Source organism: Scyliorhinus canicula, chromosome 22 (genome assembly GCF_902713615.1).
Source record: "Scyliorhinus canicula chromosome 22, sScyCan1.1, whole genome shotgun sequence".
NCBI classification, from domain to species: Eukaryota; Metazoa; Chordata; class Chondrichthyes; order Carcharhiniformes; family Scyliorhinidae; genus Scyliorhinus; species Scyliorhinus canicula.
Window position 1 is genome coordinate 16,262,860 of NC_052167.1, and position 20,605 is coordinate 16,283,464.

The following is a 20,605-nucleotide window of genomic DNA, read 5'->3' on the forward strand; positions in this document are numbered from 1 at the left end:
AATCCCCCCTGGAAAATCCTCCCCACGCCCTCCCCCGCGCGCACCCCCCCCCCCCCCCCCCCCCTCCCCTCCCCGCGCTACCAGTCTAGCAACCAAACCGTTTTTCCCTTTCTGCCGATGGCCTCGGGCAGTCATTGCCCGCGACCCCCCGCTGACGTGCTCCCTTCGTTGCTATCCCCCCCCCCCCTCCCTCCCCCCCCCACCCCCCCTTCTCCCCGGGTTGCTGCTGTTTCGGCCTCCAGTTCCTATCTCTGATCCAGAAAGTCAAGGAAGGGCTGCCACCGCCGGAAGAACCCCTGTACCGACCCTCTCAGGGCGAATTTGATTCTTTCCAATTGGATGAAGCTTGCCATGTCGTTTAACCAGGTGTTAACACTTGGTGGCCTTGTGTCCCTCCACTGAATCAAGATCCTTCTCCGAGCTACCAAGGACGCAAAGGCCAATATTCCGGCCTCCCCTGCCTCTTGTACTCCTGGCTCCACCCCAACCCCAAAAATCGCTAGCCCCCACCCTGGTTTGACCCTGGTTCCCACCACTCTCGATACCGTCCCCGCCACCCCCTCCCAGAACTCTTCCAGTGCCGGGCACATCCAGAACATATGCACATGGTTCGCAGGGCTTCCCGAACACCTAACACACCTGTCCTCACCCCCGAAGAACCGACTCATCCTAGTCCCCGTCATATGGGCTCTATGCAGCACCTTAAATTGGATGAGGCCCAACCTTGCGCACGACGACGACGAATTGACCCTCTCTAAGGCATCCGCCCATGTCCCATCTTCTATCTGCTCTCCCAGCTCCGCTTCCCACTTGTCTTTCAGCTCCTCTATCGATACCTCTTCCACCTCCTGCATTATTTTGTAGATGTCCGAGACCTTCCCTTCTCCGACCCAGACCCCTGACAGCACCCTATCACTCACCCCTCTATCGGGAAGCAAGGGAAATCCTTCCACCTGTCGTCTGGCAAATGCCTTCACCTGCAGGTATCTAAACGTGTTCCCCGGGGGGAGCTCAAATTTCTCCTCCAGCTCTCCCAGGCTCGCAAACCTCCCCTCTATGAACATGTCCCTCAGTTGCCTGATGCCCGCCCTGTGCCAGCTCTGGAATCCCCCGCCAGTGTTCCCCGGGACAAATCTGTGGTTCCCTCTCAGTGGCGCCGCCATCAGACCCCCCACTTCCCCCCTGTGTCGCCTCCACTGCCCCCAGATTTTAAGGGTGGCCGCCACTACCGGACTCGTGGTATACCTTGTGGGGGGGAGCGGCCATGGTGCCGTTACTAGCGCCCCCAGGCTTGTATTGCCGCAGGACGCCCTCTCCATACGTTTCCAAGCTGCCCCCTCCCCCTCCATCACCCACTTGCGCACCATCGATGCGTTCGCCGCCCAGTAGTACCTGGGTAGCGCTAATCCTCCACTGTCCCTACTCCGTTCCAAGAAAATCCTTCTCACTCTAGGGGTGCCATGTGCCCACACATAGCCCATAATGCTGCTAGTTACCTTCTTGAAGAAGGCCCTGGGGAGAAAGATGGGCAAGCACTGGAACAGAAACAAGAACCTCGGGAGGACCGTCATTTTGACTGACTGCACCCTCCCTGCTAGCGACAGCGGTACCATGTCCCACCTCTTGAACTCCTCCTCCATCTGCTCCACCAGCCTTGAAAAGTTCAGCTTGTGGAGGGTCCCCCAGTTCCTTGCCACCTGCACCCCTAAGTACCTGAAGCTCTTTACTGCTCTCTTAAAGGGGAGCCGCCCAATTCCCTCCCCCTGATCTCCCGGGTGTATCACAAAGACCTCACTTTTACCCACATTTAATTTATATCCCGAAAAGTCCCCAAACTCCGCTAGTATTTCCATTACCTCCGGCATTCCCCCGTCCGGGTCTGCCACATACAACAACAAATCATCCGCATAGAGTGATACCCGATGTTCCTCCCCTCCCCTTGTCAGTCCTCTCCACCCCCCTGAACCCCTCAGTGCCATCGCCAACGGTTCGATCGCTAATGCAAATAGTAAGGGGGATAGGGGGCATCCCTGCCTGGTACCTCGATGGAGCCCAAAATACTCTGACCTCCTCCCGTTTGTAACCACACTCGCCATCGGGGCCGAATACAGCAGCTTCACCCACTTGATAAATCCCTCCCCAAACCCAAACCGTTCCAGCGTCTCCCACAGGTATTCCCACTCCACCCTATCGAATGCCTTCTCCGCATCCAGTGCTACCACTATCTCAGCCTCCCCCTCCACTGCTGGCATCATAATCACATTCAACAGTCTCCGGACATTTGTGTTAAGTTGTTGTCCCTTTACGAACCCCGTCTGGTCCTCATGGATTACCCCTGGCACACAATCCTCTATTCTGGTTGCCAGGACCTTTGCCAACAGTTTGGCATCTACATTCAAGAGGGAGATAGGCCTGTAGGACCCTCACTGTACAGGGTCTTTGTCCCGCTTCAGGATCAAGGAGATCAGGGCCTGTGACATTGTCGGGGGCAGAACCCCCCCCTCTCGCGCCTCATTGAAGGCTCGCACCAGCACTGGACCCACCAAGTCCACATACTTCTTATAAAATTCCACCGGGAACCCATCCGGCCCCGGCGCCTTCCCCGCCTGCATCTGGCCTATCCCTTTAACTAGCTCCTGCATCTCTATCGGCGCCCCCAGCCCCTCCACCCGTTCCTCCTGGACCTTTGGGAACCTCAATCTATCGAGGAAGTTCTCCATTCCCCCCCTCCTCCTGGGCGGCTCAGACCGGTACAATTCCCTGTAGAAATCCCTGAAGACCCCGTTCACCTCTTGCCCCTTCTGCACTACGTTCCCTCCCTTCTCTCTCACTCCCCCAATCTCTCTGGCTGCATCTCGCTTGCGCAGCTGGTGTGCCAGCATCCTGCTCGCCTTTTCCCCGTACTCATAGACCGCGCCCTGTGCCCTTCTCCATTGCGTCTCCGCCTTCCTAGTGGTCAGTAAGTCAAACTGGGCCTGTAAACTGCGCCGCTCCCTCAACAGCCCCTCCTCTGGTGTCTCCGCATATCTCCTGTCCACTTCTATAAGTTCCCCCACCAGTCTCTCCCTCTCCTGCCTCTCCTTCCTTTCTCTGTGTGCCCTTATGGAGATCAGCTCTCCTCTGATCACTGCTTTCAGGGCCTCCCAGACTATCCCCACCTTCACCTCGCCCGTGTCGTTCGTGCCCAGATATCTCTCAATGCCCTTCCGGACCCTTCCGCACACCTCCTCGTCTGCCAGCAGCCCCACATCCAGGCGCCACAACGGGCGCTGGTCCCGTGCTTCCCCCAGTTCTACCTCTACCCAGTGTGGTGCATGGTCCGAAATCGCAATGGCCGAGTACTCCGTGTCCTGCACTCTCGAAATCAGCCCCCTGCTCAGTACAAAAAAGTCTATTCTGGAGTACACCCTGTGGACGTGGGAGAAAAAAGAATACTCCCTCGCCCTTGGCCTGCCAAATCTCCAAGGGTCTACCCCCCCCCATCTGCTCCATGAACCCCCTTAGCACCTCCTGCCGCTGCCGGCCTCCTATTCGTCCTGGAACTCGATCTGTCCAGCCCAGGGTCGAGCACTGTATTGAAGTCCCCCCCCATGATCAGGCCCCCTGCCTCCAGACCCGGGATGAGGCCCAACAGGCGCCTCATAAAACCCGCGTCATCCCAATTCGGGGCATACACATTCACCAGCACCACATTCTCTCCCTGCAGCCTACCCTTCACCATCACGTACCTACCCTCCTTATCTGCTACCACCTGCGCCGCCACGAACGACACCCTCTTTCCCACCAAAATCGCCACCCCCCGGTTCTTTGCGTCCAAGCCTGAGTGGAACACCTGTCCCACCCACCCCCTTCTCAGGCGTACCTGGTCTACTACTCTCAAGTGAGTCTCCTGCAACATTGCCACATCCGCCTGCAGTCCCTTTAGGTATGAAAAAACCCTTGATCTCTTGACCGGCCCATTCAGCCCCCTCACGTTCCAAGTAATCAACCGGGTCGCGGAGCGACCCGTCCCTTTCCCCTGTCTATTAGCCATGTCCTGTCCCCTGTTCGCCCCGGGTCGACCCTCCCCTTCTGACCCGTTCCCCATGGCGATGGCCCCTCCCCCTCTCTCCTCCCGTTCTTCCCTTCCCGTCCTCGGCCTTTCCAGCAGCAACCCGGTATCCCCCCCTAACCCCCCCCCCCCGGCTAGGACCCCTCCTAGCCGCGGTGTATCCACCATCGTACTCCCGAGAGTCAGCTGGTTTTCGCTGACCCGGCTGCCCCTGCCACACTCCAACTCCTCCCGATGTGGGGGGGGGGGGGGGGGGGCCCCCCCCCCCCCCTTGCCATCCCTCTCTGACCCCGCTTCAGCGCGGGAAAAGCCGCCATTGCTGGCCACACCCCACTCTTCTCTCCTCCCCCTTCCCCCGTCCCGCGCGCGGGAAACAGGGGAAAGCCCGCGCTTTCGCCCGGCCACACCCTACCCCGCCATCTTCAATTCCACCCCCGTTCCCATCCAAGCCCATAAAAAAGCCCCCTTAAAACGAGAGGAAGAAAAAAGAGAAAAAGAAAACACGCATAACCAACTTGCACCCCCCCGTCCCGCCTCCCCAACTTAACAATATAACAATATAAATAACAAATCTCAAATAAATACATAAATACATAACTATGCCTGCATAACTAAATAACTACCCAATAATAACGTATTTAACCATCACCCTCCATCGAACAGAACAGTAACCATAACCCTTAAAGAACAGATCAAAAAACAGTAAAAAAGCCCCCCCTACAACAACAATAATTAAGGGAAGTTGGCAACGGGAAGAGACACACAAAAAGGAACAAAGAAACCCCCCATAACACAAGTTTCAAAGAAACCAAACGATCCATCAACTTTAACCAAGTTCCGACCTGGCCTAAGAAAGACATGGGCCACTTGATCAGTCAAGGGTACTCGGGCGGCCTCGACCGCCGGCGTTCCCAAGTTCTAGTTCAGGTCCAGCTTTTCCTCCCGAACAAAAGTCCATGCCTCCTCTGGGGTCTCAAAGTAATGGTGCTGGTCCTTGTAGGTGACCCACAAACGCGCTGGCTGCAGCATTCCGAACTTGATCCTCTTTGCGTGCAGCACCGCCTTCGTCCGGTTAAACCGGGCCCGCCGCTTTGCCACCTCCGCACTCCAGTCCTGATATATCCGCACCGTCGAATTCTCCCATTTGCTGCTTTTCTCCCTCTTGGCCCACCTCAGCACTTTCTCCCGATCACAGAAACGCTGGAATCGCACCAGCACCGCCCTCGGGGGCTCGTTCGTCCTAGGCCGCCTAGCCATGACCCAATATGCTTCTTCCAGCTCCAGGGGCGATGGACCGGCCCCCTCTCCCATCAGGGAGCACAGCATCTCCGCTACATATTTCGGGAGATCAGGCCCCTCCAGGCCTTCTGCTAGGCCCAGGATCCTCAAGTTCTTCCGCCTCATTCGAGTGTCCAGCTCCTCAAAGCGGCTCTGCCATTTCAGGTGGAGTGCCTCGTGCACCTCCACCTTTCCCACGAGGACCGTGGCCTCCTCCTCCCTTGCAGTCATCTCCTGCTGCAGCTCTCTTATCGACGCCTCTTGGGTCGCCTGGGCCCCCATCAGCCTTGTGGTCGTCGCGTTCATAGACTCTAAGAGTTCCACTTTCAGCTCCGTAAAACACCGGAGGAGAGCGGCCTGCTGCTCCTCCGCCCATTTTCTCCAATCTTCTAGTGCGCCACCGGCCGCCATTTTGGTCCTCTTCCCCCGCTTTTTTCGGGGAGCTGCTGCCGCTTTTTTTGTCGCCCCACTCCGAGTACCGACCATAAAGTTGGTCTCACTCTCCTCAGGGAGCCTTCCCCCACCGGGATTCGTCTTTACAGTACCGTCGGGGCCCTCCAATCGGCCCTTAAACACCTTTGTCGCTGGAGCTGCCAAATGTGCGACTTAGCTGGTCATAGCCGCAACCGGAAGTCCCAGAAGTCGAGGTTCTGAGGTCATTAGCCAAATATTGTTGCAGATGACTTGAGCACTCAGTTGTGATGAAATGTTTCACCTTTCGAGTGTGCAAAAGAGGAGAAAATACCTGTACAGTATGGTGTTTTGTTTGCTGAACTGCTGTTAATTGTAGTAGAGCAGTGTGTATCCTGAGTTCCATCAGAACCTACTATGACCAGGTTGGAGTTCAGAGGAATGAGAGAGGATCTTATTGAAATGTATAAGGGGGCTAGATGCTGAGAGGATGTTTCAGCTCGTGGGGGAACTAGGGGAACACAGTTTGAAAATAAAGGGCCAAATTGCTTCTCGCAGAGGGCCATTGGCCTTTGGAACTCTCTTCCAAAGAGAACAATAGAGTTTGGATCATCGGATATATTGGTGAGACAGATTTTTCATCGACAAGGTTTGTGGTTTGCAGGCAGGAAAGTGGAGTCAGGACCACAATCAGATCAGTCATGATCTTATTGGATGTTGGAGCAGGCTTGAAAGACTGAAAAACGTACTCTAGCTCCTGTTGGTTATGACCTGTTGGAGCCTTTAAATATTTGTCTGGGGTTAAAGTTCTACAGTGCACATACAGTGGAACCTGCTGCGGAGACTGTGACATATATAGTTTGGAAAGTTACAATAACTCTGTGAATAAATAGAAAATAATTAATGATAAAACCTGAAATCACCAGTGATATGTCACTGTACTAATTTAACCGGACTTTGTATTGTGAAATCCTGAAAGCAAGGTGCAGGTTCGAGCTAGGCAGACTTTGGCTAGCAGTGCCAACATGGCGTATGTTGGGCTACAAGTTTGAAAATCGCAAAGAATGACACTAATGCAAAGTGCTTTTATCGTAACTTTTACATTTAAGAATCACAGTCAATGGCAAGTGCTGCTGCCAGTTCTGTGCTTCAGCTTTTTAAAAGTGCTTTATAGTGAGACTATACTGTTGGCACAAGATATGCAGGATTCTTAGCAGTGATAAGTTAAGGTTAATGACTTTTCCCGCATGTATGTCTCTGTTGTACTAGTCCTACCGAGTTCTTCCTGATGACTGCGGGTTTCTTATCGTAAAAGGAGCGCTTGTAGCTCATGGATATTGATTTTGGCCACATCAAGCAGTTCTAGTATTGCTGTTCTCTGCCAAATCCAGTCACTACTCTAGGATTATCCTGGCGAGTAAGGTTAGCCCCTGACTTCTTTTCTCCTACATCTATCGAACATATGCTTGCACGCAAAGAACTTGTGGCCTGTTTTTTGGTCACCAAGACTGGGACCACCTGTCCATTGCCTCTGCTGCAACTGTGCCAACCCCTTTCTCACCATATCATACCACCTTCAAGGACGGCCTCCATCCTCTTGCTCACCTTTCTCTGGTTTTCTGCTTTCCTTTGTCCTCTTGCCTTGGTTACATAGATCAGAGAAGCTGGAGCTGTTCTTCTGGAGAAGAAAAGGCTGAGAGGGGATTTGGTAGAGGTACTCAAACCAAGGGTCTGGTTAGAGTAGATAGAGAGAAATCGTTCTCATTGGTGGAAGATTGTAAGAGTCAGTTGCACAACATGGCAGTGGAGATAACTCTTGGAATTGGGTAATTAGAGAGTTTCTAGGGTTGATCTCTTAAATCTAGTCAAAATGCCAGCTTTGCATTCAGTAAATTGTAGTTTTTTTTTTCAGCCTTAGTGTTAAACAACCTCACTGCTAGAGATTGCTGTGGTTAGGTAATTAGGTAACTAGTTTGAACTGGTTTCCTAGCCATCAGTTCCTGACTCAGCTCAGAGGAATCTGAGCTATGGTTTAGCAAACACACAATGTAAGTCGCTTGAAGGTGGCAATGGAGACCAAGTGGCCTCCCAGAAAGGAATGCTCCAAGAGAGGAAAGCCAGAGACAGCGAAACCATCGATGCAGCCTCAAGGCATCAATTAGGTGTGCAGGTAGGCGATTGATGACTTTTAAGTTTTACACCCTTCAAAATGGGACAATAGTTTAAAGATATAAAGTATGATACCAAACTTATAGCATGGCCCATTGAATTCCATAATATAACACTGCACAATCATTGGGTGATATCCTAAAATTGAAACCTAATTAATTAAATAAAAACCAAATTGAAGATGATGTGTTGCAGCTGGAGCATGTGGGAGCCGCAGCAACCACAGCCGCAGCAACCACAGCCGCAGCCGCAGCAACCGCAGCAACAGCAACCACAGCCACAGCCGCAGCAACCGCAGCCGCAGCAGCTACAGCAGGCGCACCTGCAGCTCGGGGTACTTTGGCGCAGAGTTGGTGAGCTGAAGCCTGAACTTCCGTCTCTGTGGAGGGGGACAGCTACCTTGACACTTGATCCAGGTGGCAGTCATCACAGACTGGTTTAGCAGAGGACTAAATCGCTGGCTTTTAAAGCAGACCAAGGCGGGCCAGTAGCACGGTTCAATTCCCGTGCCAGCCTCCCCGAACAGGTGCCGGAATGTGGTGACTAGGGGCTTTTCACAGTAACTTCATTTGAAGCCGACTTGTGACAATAAGCAATTTTCATTTTCATTTTTCACAAGGTACTTCAGATTTAGACTGTGGTCAGTGATAAAAGGGGTTGACTGTAAGAGAGGTGGGTATGGGGATTCAGAAGGTAGCAGTTATCAGCAGGTTTGATATTCTTACAGCCTGTGTGGAAGACACCTGGGACTAAAGGGAGGAAGGGCAAACTGACCACAGTACTGTCGTGCAAGAAGCTGTTCAAGTTGTTCGAGCAGGGTAGGATGCGGGGGGTGGGGACATAAAGGAATGTATCTGTAGTCAGGACAGTATAGTTGGAGAAATAGTCACTTTTATCCTGCAGCCAAGATGCAAGTCCCGAGGCTGTGTTGTCTGCCGAGTGCCAGGGTTAAGGACATGTCCTTGGGGCTAGAGAATAAATTGGAGTGGGAGGGTCCAGTTGTCATGGTCCATGTGATAGGACATGGTTCTGCTGAGGGAGTATGAGCAGTTCGGGACAAAATTAAAAAGCATAACCACTGAAAGATAATCTCTGGATTACGACATGGGTCACAAGCAATTTGGTGTAGGGTAAATAAGGTCAAAGTTGAATGTGTGGCTCAAAGATTGTTGTGGGAGATATGGGTCTTGATTGATGGAGCAGCAGTACTGCAGAACATGGGAGCTTTTACCAGATCGGCGCTGGACCAAGTGCATAAATCACAAACCTCTTTGGCCTGATTTGTGTCCCTGCAACAGCACTAAGTCTCGAATCAGAGCTTTAAATGGCATCCTCTGTAGCCTTTGATACAGTATGCCATGCCATCCCTTTCCAATGCCTAGCCTCCATTGTGCAGTGCCACTGGTTGACCTTTTGTTTTGTTTCAGTCTTTTCCATTCAACTATTATTTTGCTTCTCCAGCAATGAGTCTATAGAATCCCTACAGTGCAGGAGAAGGCCATTCGGCCCATCGAGTTTGCATTGACCCTCTAAACAATCACTCCACCTTGGTCCACCCACCCGCCCGCTCTACCCCCATAACCCCATGAATTGATCATGGCCAATCCGCCTAACCTGCACATCTTTGGACTGTGGGAGGAAACCGGAGCACCCCGGAGGAAACCCACACAGGCATAAGGAGAACATGCAAGCTCCATCCAAGGCCGGAATTGAACCTGGGTCCATGGCAGTTTGAGGCAGCACTGCTAACCACCGTGCCTTCCCCTGCACTATTATCTCTCCAGTCCCTTCAGGTTTGGAACCCTCTTTGAGTGTACACAAATCTTTGCTCTATGTGTGACGTTTGCAATCTGGAGCTTTTAATGTCTAGCTAGGTCTTATCATAACTAATTTGGTTCCTTCTCTTTTCAGAGGTAATGCTGACACGTAGAAACCATCCATGGTACTGCCAAGAATAGCAGACCTTCTGGTTTTCTTGTTCATTATTCCTCTTATGACAAATGCCACCAAAAACTAGCAGACTGACAGGTCATTTATCTCTGTGCCTTTGCCTAATAACAGTCACTACTTATAAAAGTAAAGTACTTGACCAGAAAAGATGCAGTAGTCAGCATCGGTAAGTACTATCACCAGCAAATTTGCAGAACCAATTTGGTTTAGAGTCCTGAAGTTGGCACTTGTACTTCAATTTTTGTAATGCCCCATTGTATTCCATGGATGTAGGCCGATAACTCTTTGGTGCACCCCCCCCCCCCAAAAAAAAAAACATTCGGCCCATTGAGTCTGCACTGACCCTTCCAAAGAACTCACCACCCAGGTCCACTCCCCAATCCACCCCACCCTATTCTCAAAACCTAATTTACACCGTCCCTGGACAGTAAGGGGCAACTCAGTGTGGCCCAATCCACCTAACCCGCACATCTTTGGACTGTGGGACGAAACCGGAGCACCCGGAGGAAACCCACGCAGACACGGGGAGAACGTGTAAACTCCACACAGACAGTCACCCGAGACGGTAATTGAACCCGAGTCTCTGATGCTGTGAGGCAGCAGTGCTAACCACTGTGCCGGTTAATATAATGGTTACTTTATCCTTAAACCAGCAATTAACTTGTAATTACAGCTGTATATAGTCCCTATAATATAGAAACATATTTAAGTGCTTCAGGGGCCTAATCTAAAATAAATGGGCACTGGGTTAATGCAGGCATAGTGACCAAAAGTTTGGGCGGTGTTATTTTAACAAGTATTTTGAGGAAGGAGAGAGAGTAGTCCTGTACTTCCAAAGCATGGATCTTAGATTGCTGAAGGCAAAACTGCAAATGGTGGGGCAAAAGGAGAGGGGGGGGGGGGGGGGGATGCATACACAGCCTGAGGACCAGGGAGAGCAGAACCAAGCTGGAAGATTGAGAGAGACAAGGCATTGAAAGGATTGAAACTTGGAAGATCAGAATTTCAAATTAATCCCTGGTTCTCCAACTAGTTTTCCAAATAGCGAGGTTGAGTGAGATTCAGTGCAAGGTGGGATATGGGCAGCAGTGTTTCGGATGTGGTGATGTTTATGGAGGGCAGAGGTTGGGAGCCTGGCCAGAACAACATTCGAATTATTGGGTTTGAATGGAATAAATGCATGGATGAGTGTTTAGGCTGCTGATGGATTGAGGTGGGAGTAGTGTTGAGTGGGTGGTGGAAGTAGGCAGTGTTTTTGCTGGGCAGGACATGAGATCTGAATCTTGGCTTTGCCGTGAGTACGAATCTGAAGTTTCAAACAATCTGCTTTATTGGAAGACAAAAGAAAATTACTGTGGATGCTGGAATCTAAAACAAAAAAAGAAAATACTGGACAATCTGAGCAAGTCTGACAGCATCTGTGGAGAGAGAAGGGAGCTAATGTTTTGACTCTGGATGACTCTTTGTCAAAACTCTTCAATGAAATCTCTGATCATGATATTTATTTTGCAATGGAAATAATGCTTGTGTTTGCTAGATTTTATTGTACATTTCAAAACGCGTTGACAAAGAGTCAGTCATCCAGATTTGAAGCATTAGCTCCCTTCCCTCTCCACAGATGCTGTCAGACCTGTTGAGATTGTCCAGTATTTTCTGTTTTTGCTTTATTGGAAGTGTTGGTAAAGAGGGTAAGGGTTACCGATTTTCCTGCCAAAGGTATTTTTCAGAGAGATTGAAGGAATGGTTACCTCGTTCCTGAATGTTCTGGAACATATTTGTTCTCCGACTATTGTCTGAGGTGCACTATTGCTAGATTTCATTGTATATTTCATATCTGGGGAGCAGCTTGCTCCTTGTGCAGGGTTGGGCTGAAAGTATGAGTCACACAGGACAGAGAAAGCAATCCAAGATGTTGACATCGACGTTAGTTTCATCTTGTGCAATGTGTATAGGGTAGAGTTTCATCAATTACCGTTAACATGGTTACCCACTTTGTCAGTTGGGATATTTTTGCGTATTGCTTGCAAAATGATCAAGTTCAAAGGTGAATTCCATCAAAAAAAATTTCAGTGAAATAGTCTTGTTAAATCCATCTTGGTTTTTTTTTTGTGTATTGGGAGTGGTTACACCAATTCTAATAAAACCATGGAATAAGATTCAAACTATTTCCGAAAGGTAATGAATCTATTTGCACATTTATTCAGCTTTCTGAGGAATGTCGGCATTGGTGGGCTTGAAGCCTGCACTAAAAATGGTACCTGACTGAATTCTTTCATACTGAGGCTGCACTGCAGATCATTTTTATTATCTGTGTTTCATAAACCAAAGATTGTAGCTAGAGTTATTTCTGTTTATATCAAAGGGCATTATCACTTTGAATGGTGTAGAAGACCACCTGGGGGAGGCGATGTCTTGCATTGAATTGCCTAAGTAAAGTGAGGAATCTTTATTCTTAGAAACATTCTGTGATACAATAGTAAAAAGAACCACATCACCAAATGTGTAGTCCCACCAGTTGTTCAACCTTTTGTGTTTGTTATTTTGCAGGTGAAACATGACTGGGAGCCAGTTTACTATCAGACGCTGGACCAGCAAACATGTGGCCAAGTGGCTAAAGGAGGAAGGCTTCAGCGAATATGTTGATCTTCTATGTAATAAGCACAGACTGGATGGTATTGCCTTGTTGACTTTGACCGAATATGATTTACGCTGCGCTCCTTTAGAACTGAAAGTGTTGGGTGATATTAAAAGGCTTATGATGTCCATTCGGAAGCTACAAAAGCAACATAAGGATATCTTGGTGGAGATGGGCTACGTCGGTGAAGAATGCCTTGTTGCACATGTTGGTAATTCATCACAAAGCAAAGACTGTCAGTGTAATGGTGTGGATCATTCCAGGGACAGTGGTGGTTCCAGTGGGGACTTGAGGACTGAACAATATCAGAATGGTAAATACAACAAATATCAACCACGAAGACTTGACCCTGAGTTTTGGAAGACAGCTCTGAGTTCTGTTTATGTATTTGTAGTCTTTGGGTTTACATCGATTGTCATGGTAGTAGTTCATGAACGTGTGCCTGACATGCAAACTTATCCACCCCTCCCAGACATATTTCTGGATAGGTAAGTATGAAGTTAATGTGACTTTGTTTTATACGTTAAAAGTAACTTCACTACTCATGTACTTATTTATAACACTGGGACACAGCTACCTTTTCAAAACTGAGAAACTATTTCTGTAACCCAAACATGTGTTTGTTAGTCTGCTTTCCGCAAGCATCTAAGGCAATTTTTTGGAAACACTCAACAGGTCAGGCAGCGTCTGCGGAGGGAGAAACTATTCAAGTCTGTGACCTTTCTTCATGATTCGCTCTCCATGCGTGCTGCCAGACCTGTTGAGCGTTTCCATCATTTACTGATTTTGTTTCAGATTTCAGCATCCACGGTACTTTGCATTTCTGGAGTGAATTTCGGTTAACTATCATTCCCAAAATGCTTCTAATATTCTTTTTTGTCTTTTTCTGCCCTCCTGTCTTCACTTTCTATTGTCCATTAAAGAGGTATGGAAATTGAATTCAGGTAATAATCATTCATTCCTCTGCAGATTTACGCCTTTGTCTAAACTTTATTTGGGCAGAAAGCACGATTCTAATACACAAGCTTCAATTTCTTTTTGGACATTTTGGATGAACTCGGTCTTATTCCCCTCCAGTTCTATTAACAAAGGATGAGACAGAATCTGCTCACAGTACACAAGTGGTGCTCCGAACAAGGCATGCTGAGCATCCATGTTAGATTACCCTGATCATTTCTCTGCATTTTCATTGTGATCCACTTAGCCTCTGCTTGTTCCCACTCTCACCAAAGCAAATTGGAGATTTTCTACTGTGGTGGAAGTCAAACCCTTTTCGTCTACTCGAAAGCATCTCACTTTTTGAAATTACAACGATGCAAAGTCGTGATGCACCCTAAATGAGGGCTGGCAAATAAAACTTTGAATTTAAGATTCCTTTGGGCTTGAGTTTCCCCTATTCTCTACTGCATGAAGCATTGTTTACTGATTTGTGCTCCAAGACTAAAGAAAAGGCGCTGGCCTATACCCTCCGAGCAGTAGGGCATTGTGCCAGCGCTAAGATATGCTGGACTCCATGGAATGTCCGAGGTAAGGAATGCTTGGCAAATGCCCAGGATATTCAAACTTCCGTTGGACAATTTTCCTGCAATGGAAATTGATAAATTCTTGATTTCTCGAGGAATTAAGGGCTATGGGGAGAGAGCGGGTAAATGGAGTTGAAATCAACCATGATTGAATGGTGGAGTGGACTCGATGGGCCGAATGGCCTTACTTCCACTCCTATGTCTTATGGTCTTATTAAGACTGAAATTGATTAATCATTCAAATGCTGATTTAAATTGCAATGCTGGCTGCTTCTGACTATCTTACAGTACTACTTAACCAGAAAAGGTGGGAAGAATTAAAACTACTTCCGACTCCTGGGTAACTGTAGTACTGACCCATCCTGATCCACCAACCCCCAAGGGGGTCCCTGGCTGTGGTGCCACGGGAAATCCCTCTACCTCCCGTGCACACATAGCTGCCTGCAGCCCTCCCAACACTGCCGGCTGCCTTCCTACTGCTAGTGATGTAAAAATGGGGGCATGGCTTCCTTATCTCTGACTCAGCTGCCATTGACAGAAGGCCTTAGGAACCCACTGCACTGCACCTTTCTCGCCCAGCCTGGATTGGAAGGTGAGGCGAGAGGGTTTCGGCTCCATTGCAGGGTAAGCAGCTAGGAGTAGAGTGACAATCTGACTGTGGTTGGCACTCCCTGGAAGTTATGACCCATTCTCTGAGTCGTGTAACTGTTTTGAATCATCATAAATCAGGATACAACTGGCAGATAAATTGTGACAGTGCCAACAGACACATTGGATTGTAGCTATTGTGATATGCAGACTGCTTCAGATTTTTCTTTAAATAAATAGTTGCTGCATATCTTTGGATATCGAGTTGAATTACAGTCACTACAATTTGTTTACCATTAGATTATTTCTAAAGGATTAGAGTATTGATCTGAATCTAGGTGGAAGTGGCTTTTTTCAAAGAATATCAGGTGGGTTCTTTTGGTATCCTGGCCGATATTTATTCCTTGACGAGCATCAGAAAACCGGGTTCACTGGTCATTTATCTCAATCTTGTTTGCTAGGCATAAATTGGCTGTTGTGTTTGCAAACATCGTAACAGTATATATTTTAAAAGAAATGAATTGTTTGTAAACTAAAACCAGAACATCATAATCATTCCGAGCATCTATTATTTTCTTTATCTCTTCTGCTGCTTCTGTTCATCCTCTGCTTCATTGTCTGACAGGAGAACGCACCTGAGGAAGGCGCTGCGCTCCGAAAGCTAGTGATTCGCTAATAACCTGCTGAACTTTAACCTGCTGTTATAGGAGAACTCATGTAGGACCATCTGAATTCCTGAGCAGCTTTTAATATGTATGTATGGGCGGCATGGTGGCTCAGTGGTTAGTCGTTCTGCCTCATAGTGCCAGGGACCCTGGTTCAATTCCAGCCTTGGGTGACTGTCCAGAGTTTGTATGTTCTCCCTGTGTCTGCATGGGTTTCCTCTGGGTGCGCCAGTTTCCTCCAAAGATGTGCAGGTTAGGTGGATTGGCCATGATAAAAATGCCCTTTGGTGACCAGGGATTTGCAGGGGTCCTATGGAATGTAGATCAGTATGTTTAGAGTGGTATCTCCTTTTCGAAATTAACTTTTGAAGGAATTCCTACTCGGTTACCAGGTGCAATCTGCCTAGCAATCGTGTTATAAAGTGCCTTTACAAAGAAGAACAAGAGGATTTCAATAAATGTAATAATTCTAAGCTTCACACAATCAATTTCAGTAGAGTACAAACAGACCTCTCTGAGACTAAGAGCCAGAAAGGTTGCAACTTTAGATTTCCACTGCGGTTAAAAGTTGAACTGTTTTACCAATGTCATCAGAAAGGGAATCGTGGCCGGGTCTGAGTGCATTAATCACAAACTAGATGTAAACAGCTTCAAGATATTGCTCTCATTTCTGATCAGTGGCTTATGGACCAGTCGATGGCGAAGCTGCCTCCCTTTTTAAATTCCAGTTGACACTGCAAAGAACAAAGAAAATTACAGCACAGGAATAGGCCCTTCGGCCCTCCCAGCCTGCGCCGATCTAGATCCTTTATCTAAACCTGTCGCCTATTTTCCAAGGATCTACTTCCCTCTGTTCCCCGCCTGTTCATCTATCTGTCCAGATGCATCTTAAATAATGCTATCGTGCCCGCCTCTCCCACTTCCGCTGGCACCCACCACCCTCTGCATAAGAAAAACTTTCCACGCACATCTCCCTTAAACTTTCCCCCTCTCACCTTGAAATCGTGACCCCTTGTAATTGACACTCCCACTCTTGGAAAAAGCTTGTTGCTATCCACCCTGTCCATACCTCTCATAATTTTGTAGACCTCAATCAGGTGCCCCCTCAACCTCCGTCTTTCCAACGAAAACAATCCTAATCTACTCGACCTTTCTTCATAGCTAGCACCCTCCATACCAGGCAATATCCTGGCGAACCTCCTCTGCACCCTCTCTAAAGCATCCACATCCTTCTGGTAATGTGGCGACCAGAACTGCAAGCAATATTCCAAATGTGGCCTAACCAAAGTCCTATACAACTGTAACATGACCTGCCGACTCTTGTACTCGATACCCCGTCCGATGAAGGCAGGCATGCTGTATGCCATCTTGACCACTCTATCGACCTGCGTTGCCACCTTCAGGGTACAATGGACCTGAACTCCCAGATCTCTCTGTACATCAATTTTCCCCAGGACTGTTCCATTGACCATATAGTCTGCTCTTGAATTAGATCTTCCAAAATGCATCAGCTTGCATTTGCCTGGATTGAACTCCATCTGCCATTTCTCTGCTCAACTCTCCAATCTATCTATATTTTGCTGTATTCTCTGACAGTCCTCCTCGCTATCTGCAACTCCACCAATCTTAGTATCATCTGCAAACTTGCTCATCAGACCACCTATACCTTCGTCCAGATCATTTAAGTATATTACAAACAACAGTGGTCCGAGCACGGATCCCTGTGGAACACCACTAGTCACCTTTCTCCATTTTGAGACACCACTACTCTCTGTCTCCTGTTGCCCAGCCAGTTCTTTATCCATCTAGCTAGTACACCAACGATATAGGTAAAAAAACGGGATGAGGTCCTACAATCAGAATTTAGGGAGTTAGGAGATAAGTTAAAAAGTAGGACCTCAAAGGTCGTAATCTCAGGATTGCTACCAGTGCCACGCGACAGTCAGAGTAGAAATTCAAGAATAGTCGGAATGAATACGTGGCTTGAGAGATGGTGCAGGAGGGAGGGGTTCAGATTTTTTGGACATTGGAACCGGTTCTGGGGGAGGTGGGACCATTGCAAATCGGATGGTCTACATCTGGGCAGGACGGGAACCAATGTCCTAGGGAGTGCTTTTGCTAACACTGTTGGGGAGGTTTTAAACTAATGTAGCAGGGGGATTGGAACCAGATTAGGAAGTTAGAGGTCAGTAACGAGGCAGCAACTAAAGCCAGTAAATAAAGTACTAGATAATAAACTCAATGTGACTAAGGGGAAGAGTAGACAAGGAAGAGATGATGAATGCAAAGGGACAGGTGGTCTGAGGTGCATTTGTTTTAATGCGAGAAGTGTAGCAGGTAAGGCAGATGAACTTAGGGCTTGGATTAGTACCTGGGAATATGATATTGGTATTACTGAGACTTGGTTGAGGGAAGGGCAAGACTGGCAACTAAATATCCCAGGGTATAGATGCTTCAGGAGGGATTGAGGGAGGTAAAAGGGGTGGAGGAGTTGCATTACTGGTCAGAGATGATATCACAGCTGTGATTAAGAGGGCACGGTGGAGGATTCGAGCACTGAGGCAATATGGGTAGAGTTAAGACATAGGAAGGCTGCAGTAACATTGTTGGGAGTTTACTACAGGCCTCCCAAAAGTGAGCGTGAAGTAGAGGTACAAATATGTAGACAGATTATAGAAAAATGTAGGAGCAATAGGGTGGTTGTGATGGGAGATTTTAACTTCCCCACCATTGAATGGGACTCGTGTAGTGTTGGAGGCGTAGATGGAGCAGAATTTGTAAGGAGCATCCAGGAGAGTTTTTTTTAGAGCAGTATATAGTCCAACTCGGGAAGGGGCCATACTGGACCTGGTATTGGGGAATGATCCCGGCCAGGTGGTTGAAGTTTCAGTCGGTGATTACTTTGGGAATAGCGATCACAATTCCGTAAGTTTTAGAATACTCATGGACAAAGACGAGAGTGGTCCTAAAGGAAGAGTGCTAAATTGGGGAAAGGCCAAGTATAACAAAATTCGGCAGGAGCTAGGGAATGTGGATTGGGAGCAGCTGTTTAAGGGTAAATCCACATTTGAAATGTGGGAGTCTTTTAAGGAAAGGTTGATTAGAGTGCAGGACAGACATGTCCCTGTGAAAATGAGGGATAGAAATGGCAAGATTAGGGAACAATGGATGACGGATGGAATTGTGAGACTAGCTAAGATGAAAAAGGAAGCATACATAAGATCGAGGCGACTTAAAACTGATGAAGCTTTGGAGGAATATCGGGAAAGTAGGACAAATCTCAAACGTGCAATAAAGAGAGCTAAAAGCGGTCATGAAATATCTTTGGCTAACAAGGTTAAGGAAAATCCCAAAGCCTTTTATTCATATATAAGGAGCAAGAGGGTAACTAGAGAAAGGATTGGCCCACTCAAAAACAAAAGAGGGAATTTATGCGTGGAGTTAGAGGAAATGGGTGAGATTCTTAGTGAGTACTTTGCATCGGTATTCACCAAGGAGAGGGACATAACGGATGTTGAGGCTAGGGATGGATGTTTAAATACTCTAGGTCACGTCGGCATAAGGAAGGGGAAAGTTTTGGGTATTCTAAAAGGCGTTAAGGTGGACAAGTCCCCAGGTCCAGATGGGATCTATCCCAGGTTACTGAGGGAAGCGAGGGACAAAATAGCTGGGGCCTTAACAGATATCTTTGCAGCAACCTTGAGCACGGGTGAGGTCCCGGAGGACTGGAGAATTGCTAATGGTGTCCCTTTGTTTAAGAAGTGTAGCAGGGATAATCCAGGAAATTATAGACATGTGAGCTTGACGTCAGTGGTAGGCAAACTGTTGGAGAAGATACAGAGGGATAGGATCTATTCACATTTCCAGTTGGAAACAAAAATTTCAGCAAGGCATAGCACAACATTCTGAAACTAATTTCAAATTCTCACATGTCGGAGGCAGTGTAATTTGCTGGTTTGGCACAGATCCAAATGGAGTCATAACCAGTTGTTTACCCATGATCCAAGTGATGAATAGAAGTAAAATAAACAATTGCCAACACTTTTAAAAAAAAAAGTATTCCCCACAGAACTGAATGAATCTTGAACAGTGAGTGACTGGTCAGAATGTAGAGGACCACAACTGGAACAAGAGGAAATCTTGCTACTATTACCCAAACTCTACTCTTGAGTTTTGTTGTTACTATTTTCTATTCATCCTCTCTGTAATCTCTTCCCACTCCCGAAAATCAATTTGTTGGATATGGATTGCACTTTTTCTTGGCCAAGTACAGTGTGCATATGACTAAGGCATTAATCTGCTTATTTTAAGCCATTAAAATATAAACAAATGTATTTCATAAATGTTAATAAGCCGTTGTCACGTGAATATTCAAACTTTGTAGTTTCAAGGCCTATGTGTTTCCTGCTGTTCGGTGATCTCGGGGCATAACTGCCCAGATTCCCGATAAGCTATGTTCCCTTTACAGAATCTACTAACTGACAACACTAACAGACATGGCAAGGTACAATTCCTACTTCAGTGATCCAATTAAAATACTAATTTAGTGTTGATACGGTATAAAACCTGAAGTACAAGTGAATGAAGAAACCAACATGACTCGTCAGATTTTGGCAGGAAGATATAGGACCAGTTCAAGCAGTGTCAAATTGCATGGACTTTACAGTGTCTGCTATGTAACCACATGTTGAGCCTTAAATTATCACTGACCATTTCTTGGATCTCCTATTAACTAGCATCTTGCATAATGTTCCATACATTTTAGCACAGGGCTAAATCGCTGGCTTTGAAAGCAGACCAAGGCAGGCCAGCAGCACGGTTCAATTCCCGTAACAGCCTCCCCGAACAGGCGCCGGAATGTGGCGACTAGGGGCTTTTCACAGTAACTTCATTTGAAACCTACTTGTGACAATAAGCGATTTTCATTTCATTTCATTTCACATGCATGGCGCAGTGTCGCTGTATAATGTGAGTGCTTGGTTAAAGCATGTACGTGAAATCTCAGGTGGCCCTAATGCAAATAAACAAGTTCAGCATAAGATGTACAGCAGGTATTCTAAACTGTGCCTCTTTTTATGGATAAACTTCATCTGTGCAATTTTCCCTTCTTTCATTTACACCCCCACTCCAAATCCCAGCTCAGCCTCTTATGTGCTACACACCTTGCTTAGTGAAAAAGTAGCTGGCACTTGTGAAAGGTCTTTATCAGAAGCGTCACTCCATCAGTGATACGTTAAGCTTGTGGCGACTGGCTTTCCAAATGTCTTCCTGTGTGGGACTGCTATTGTTTACTGTGACCAATATTCTTCCAGAAGTAACAGAAGATGCAGGAATC

At 47.6% G+C, this 20,605-nt stretch overlaps 1 protein-coding gene across 2 annotated transcripts in view; it reads left to right on the plus strand.

Annotated features, from left to right (window-relative positions):
• The first annotated feature begins 7,000 nt into the window (after positions 1 to 7,000).
• samd8 (sterile alpha motif domain containing 8) overlaps positions 7,001 to 20,605 on the plus strand; it is a 39,524-nt gene continuing 25,919 nt past the window's right edge. Inside the window, exons 1-2 of one of the 2 annotated variants that reach the window (XM_038782863.1) lie at positions 7,001 to 7,910; positions 12,407 to 12,982. In XM_038782863.1, coding sequence (XP_038638791.1) covers positions 12,414 to 12,982 — 569 coding nt within the window. In that variant the 5' untranslated portion in view covers positions 7,001 to 7,910; positions 12,407 to 12,413. Of the gene's footprint in view, positions 7,911 to 12,245; positions 12,295 to 12,406; positions 12,983 to 20,605 lie in introns of those variants that run through there. The other variant, XM_038782862.1, reaches the window with a different exon arrangement.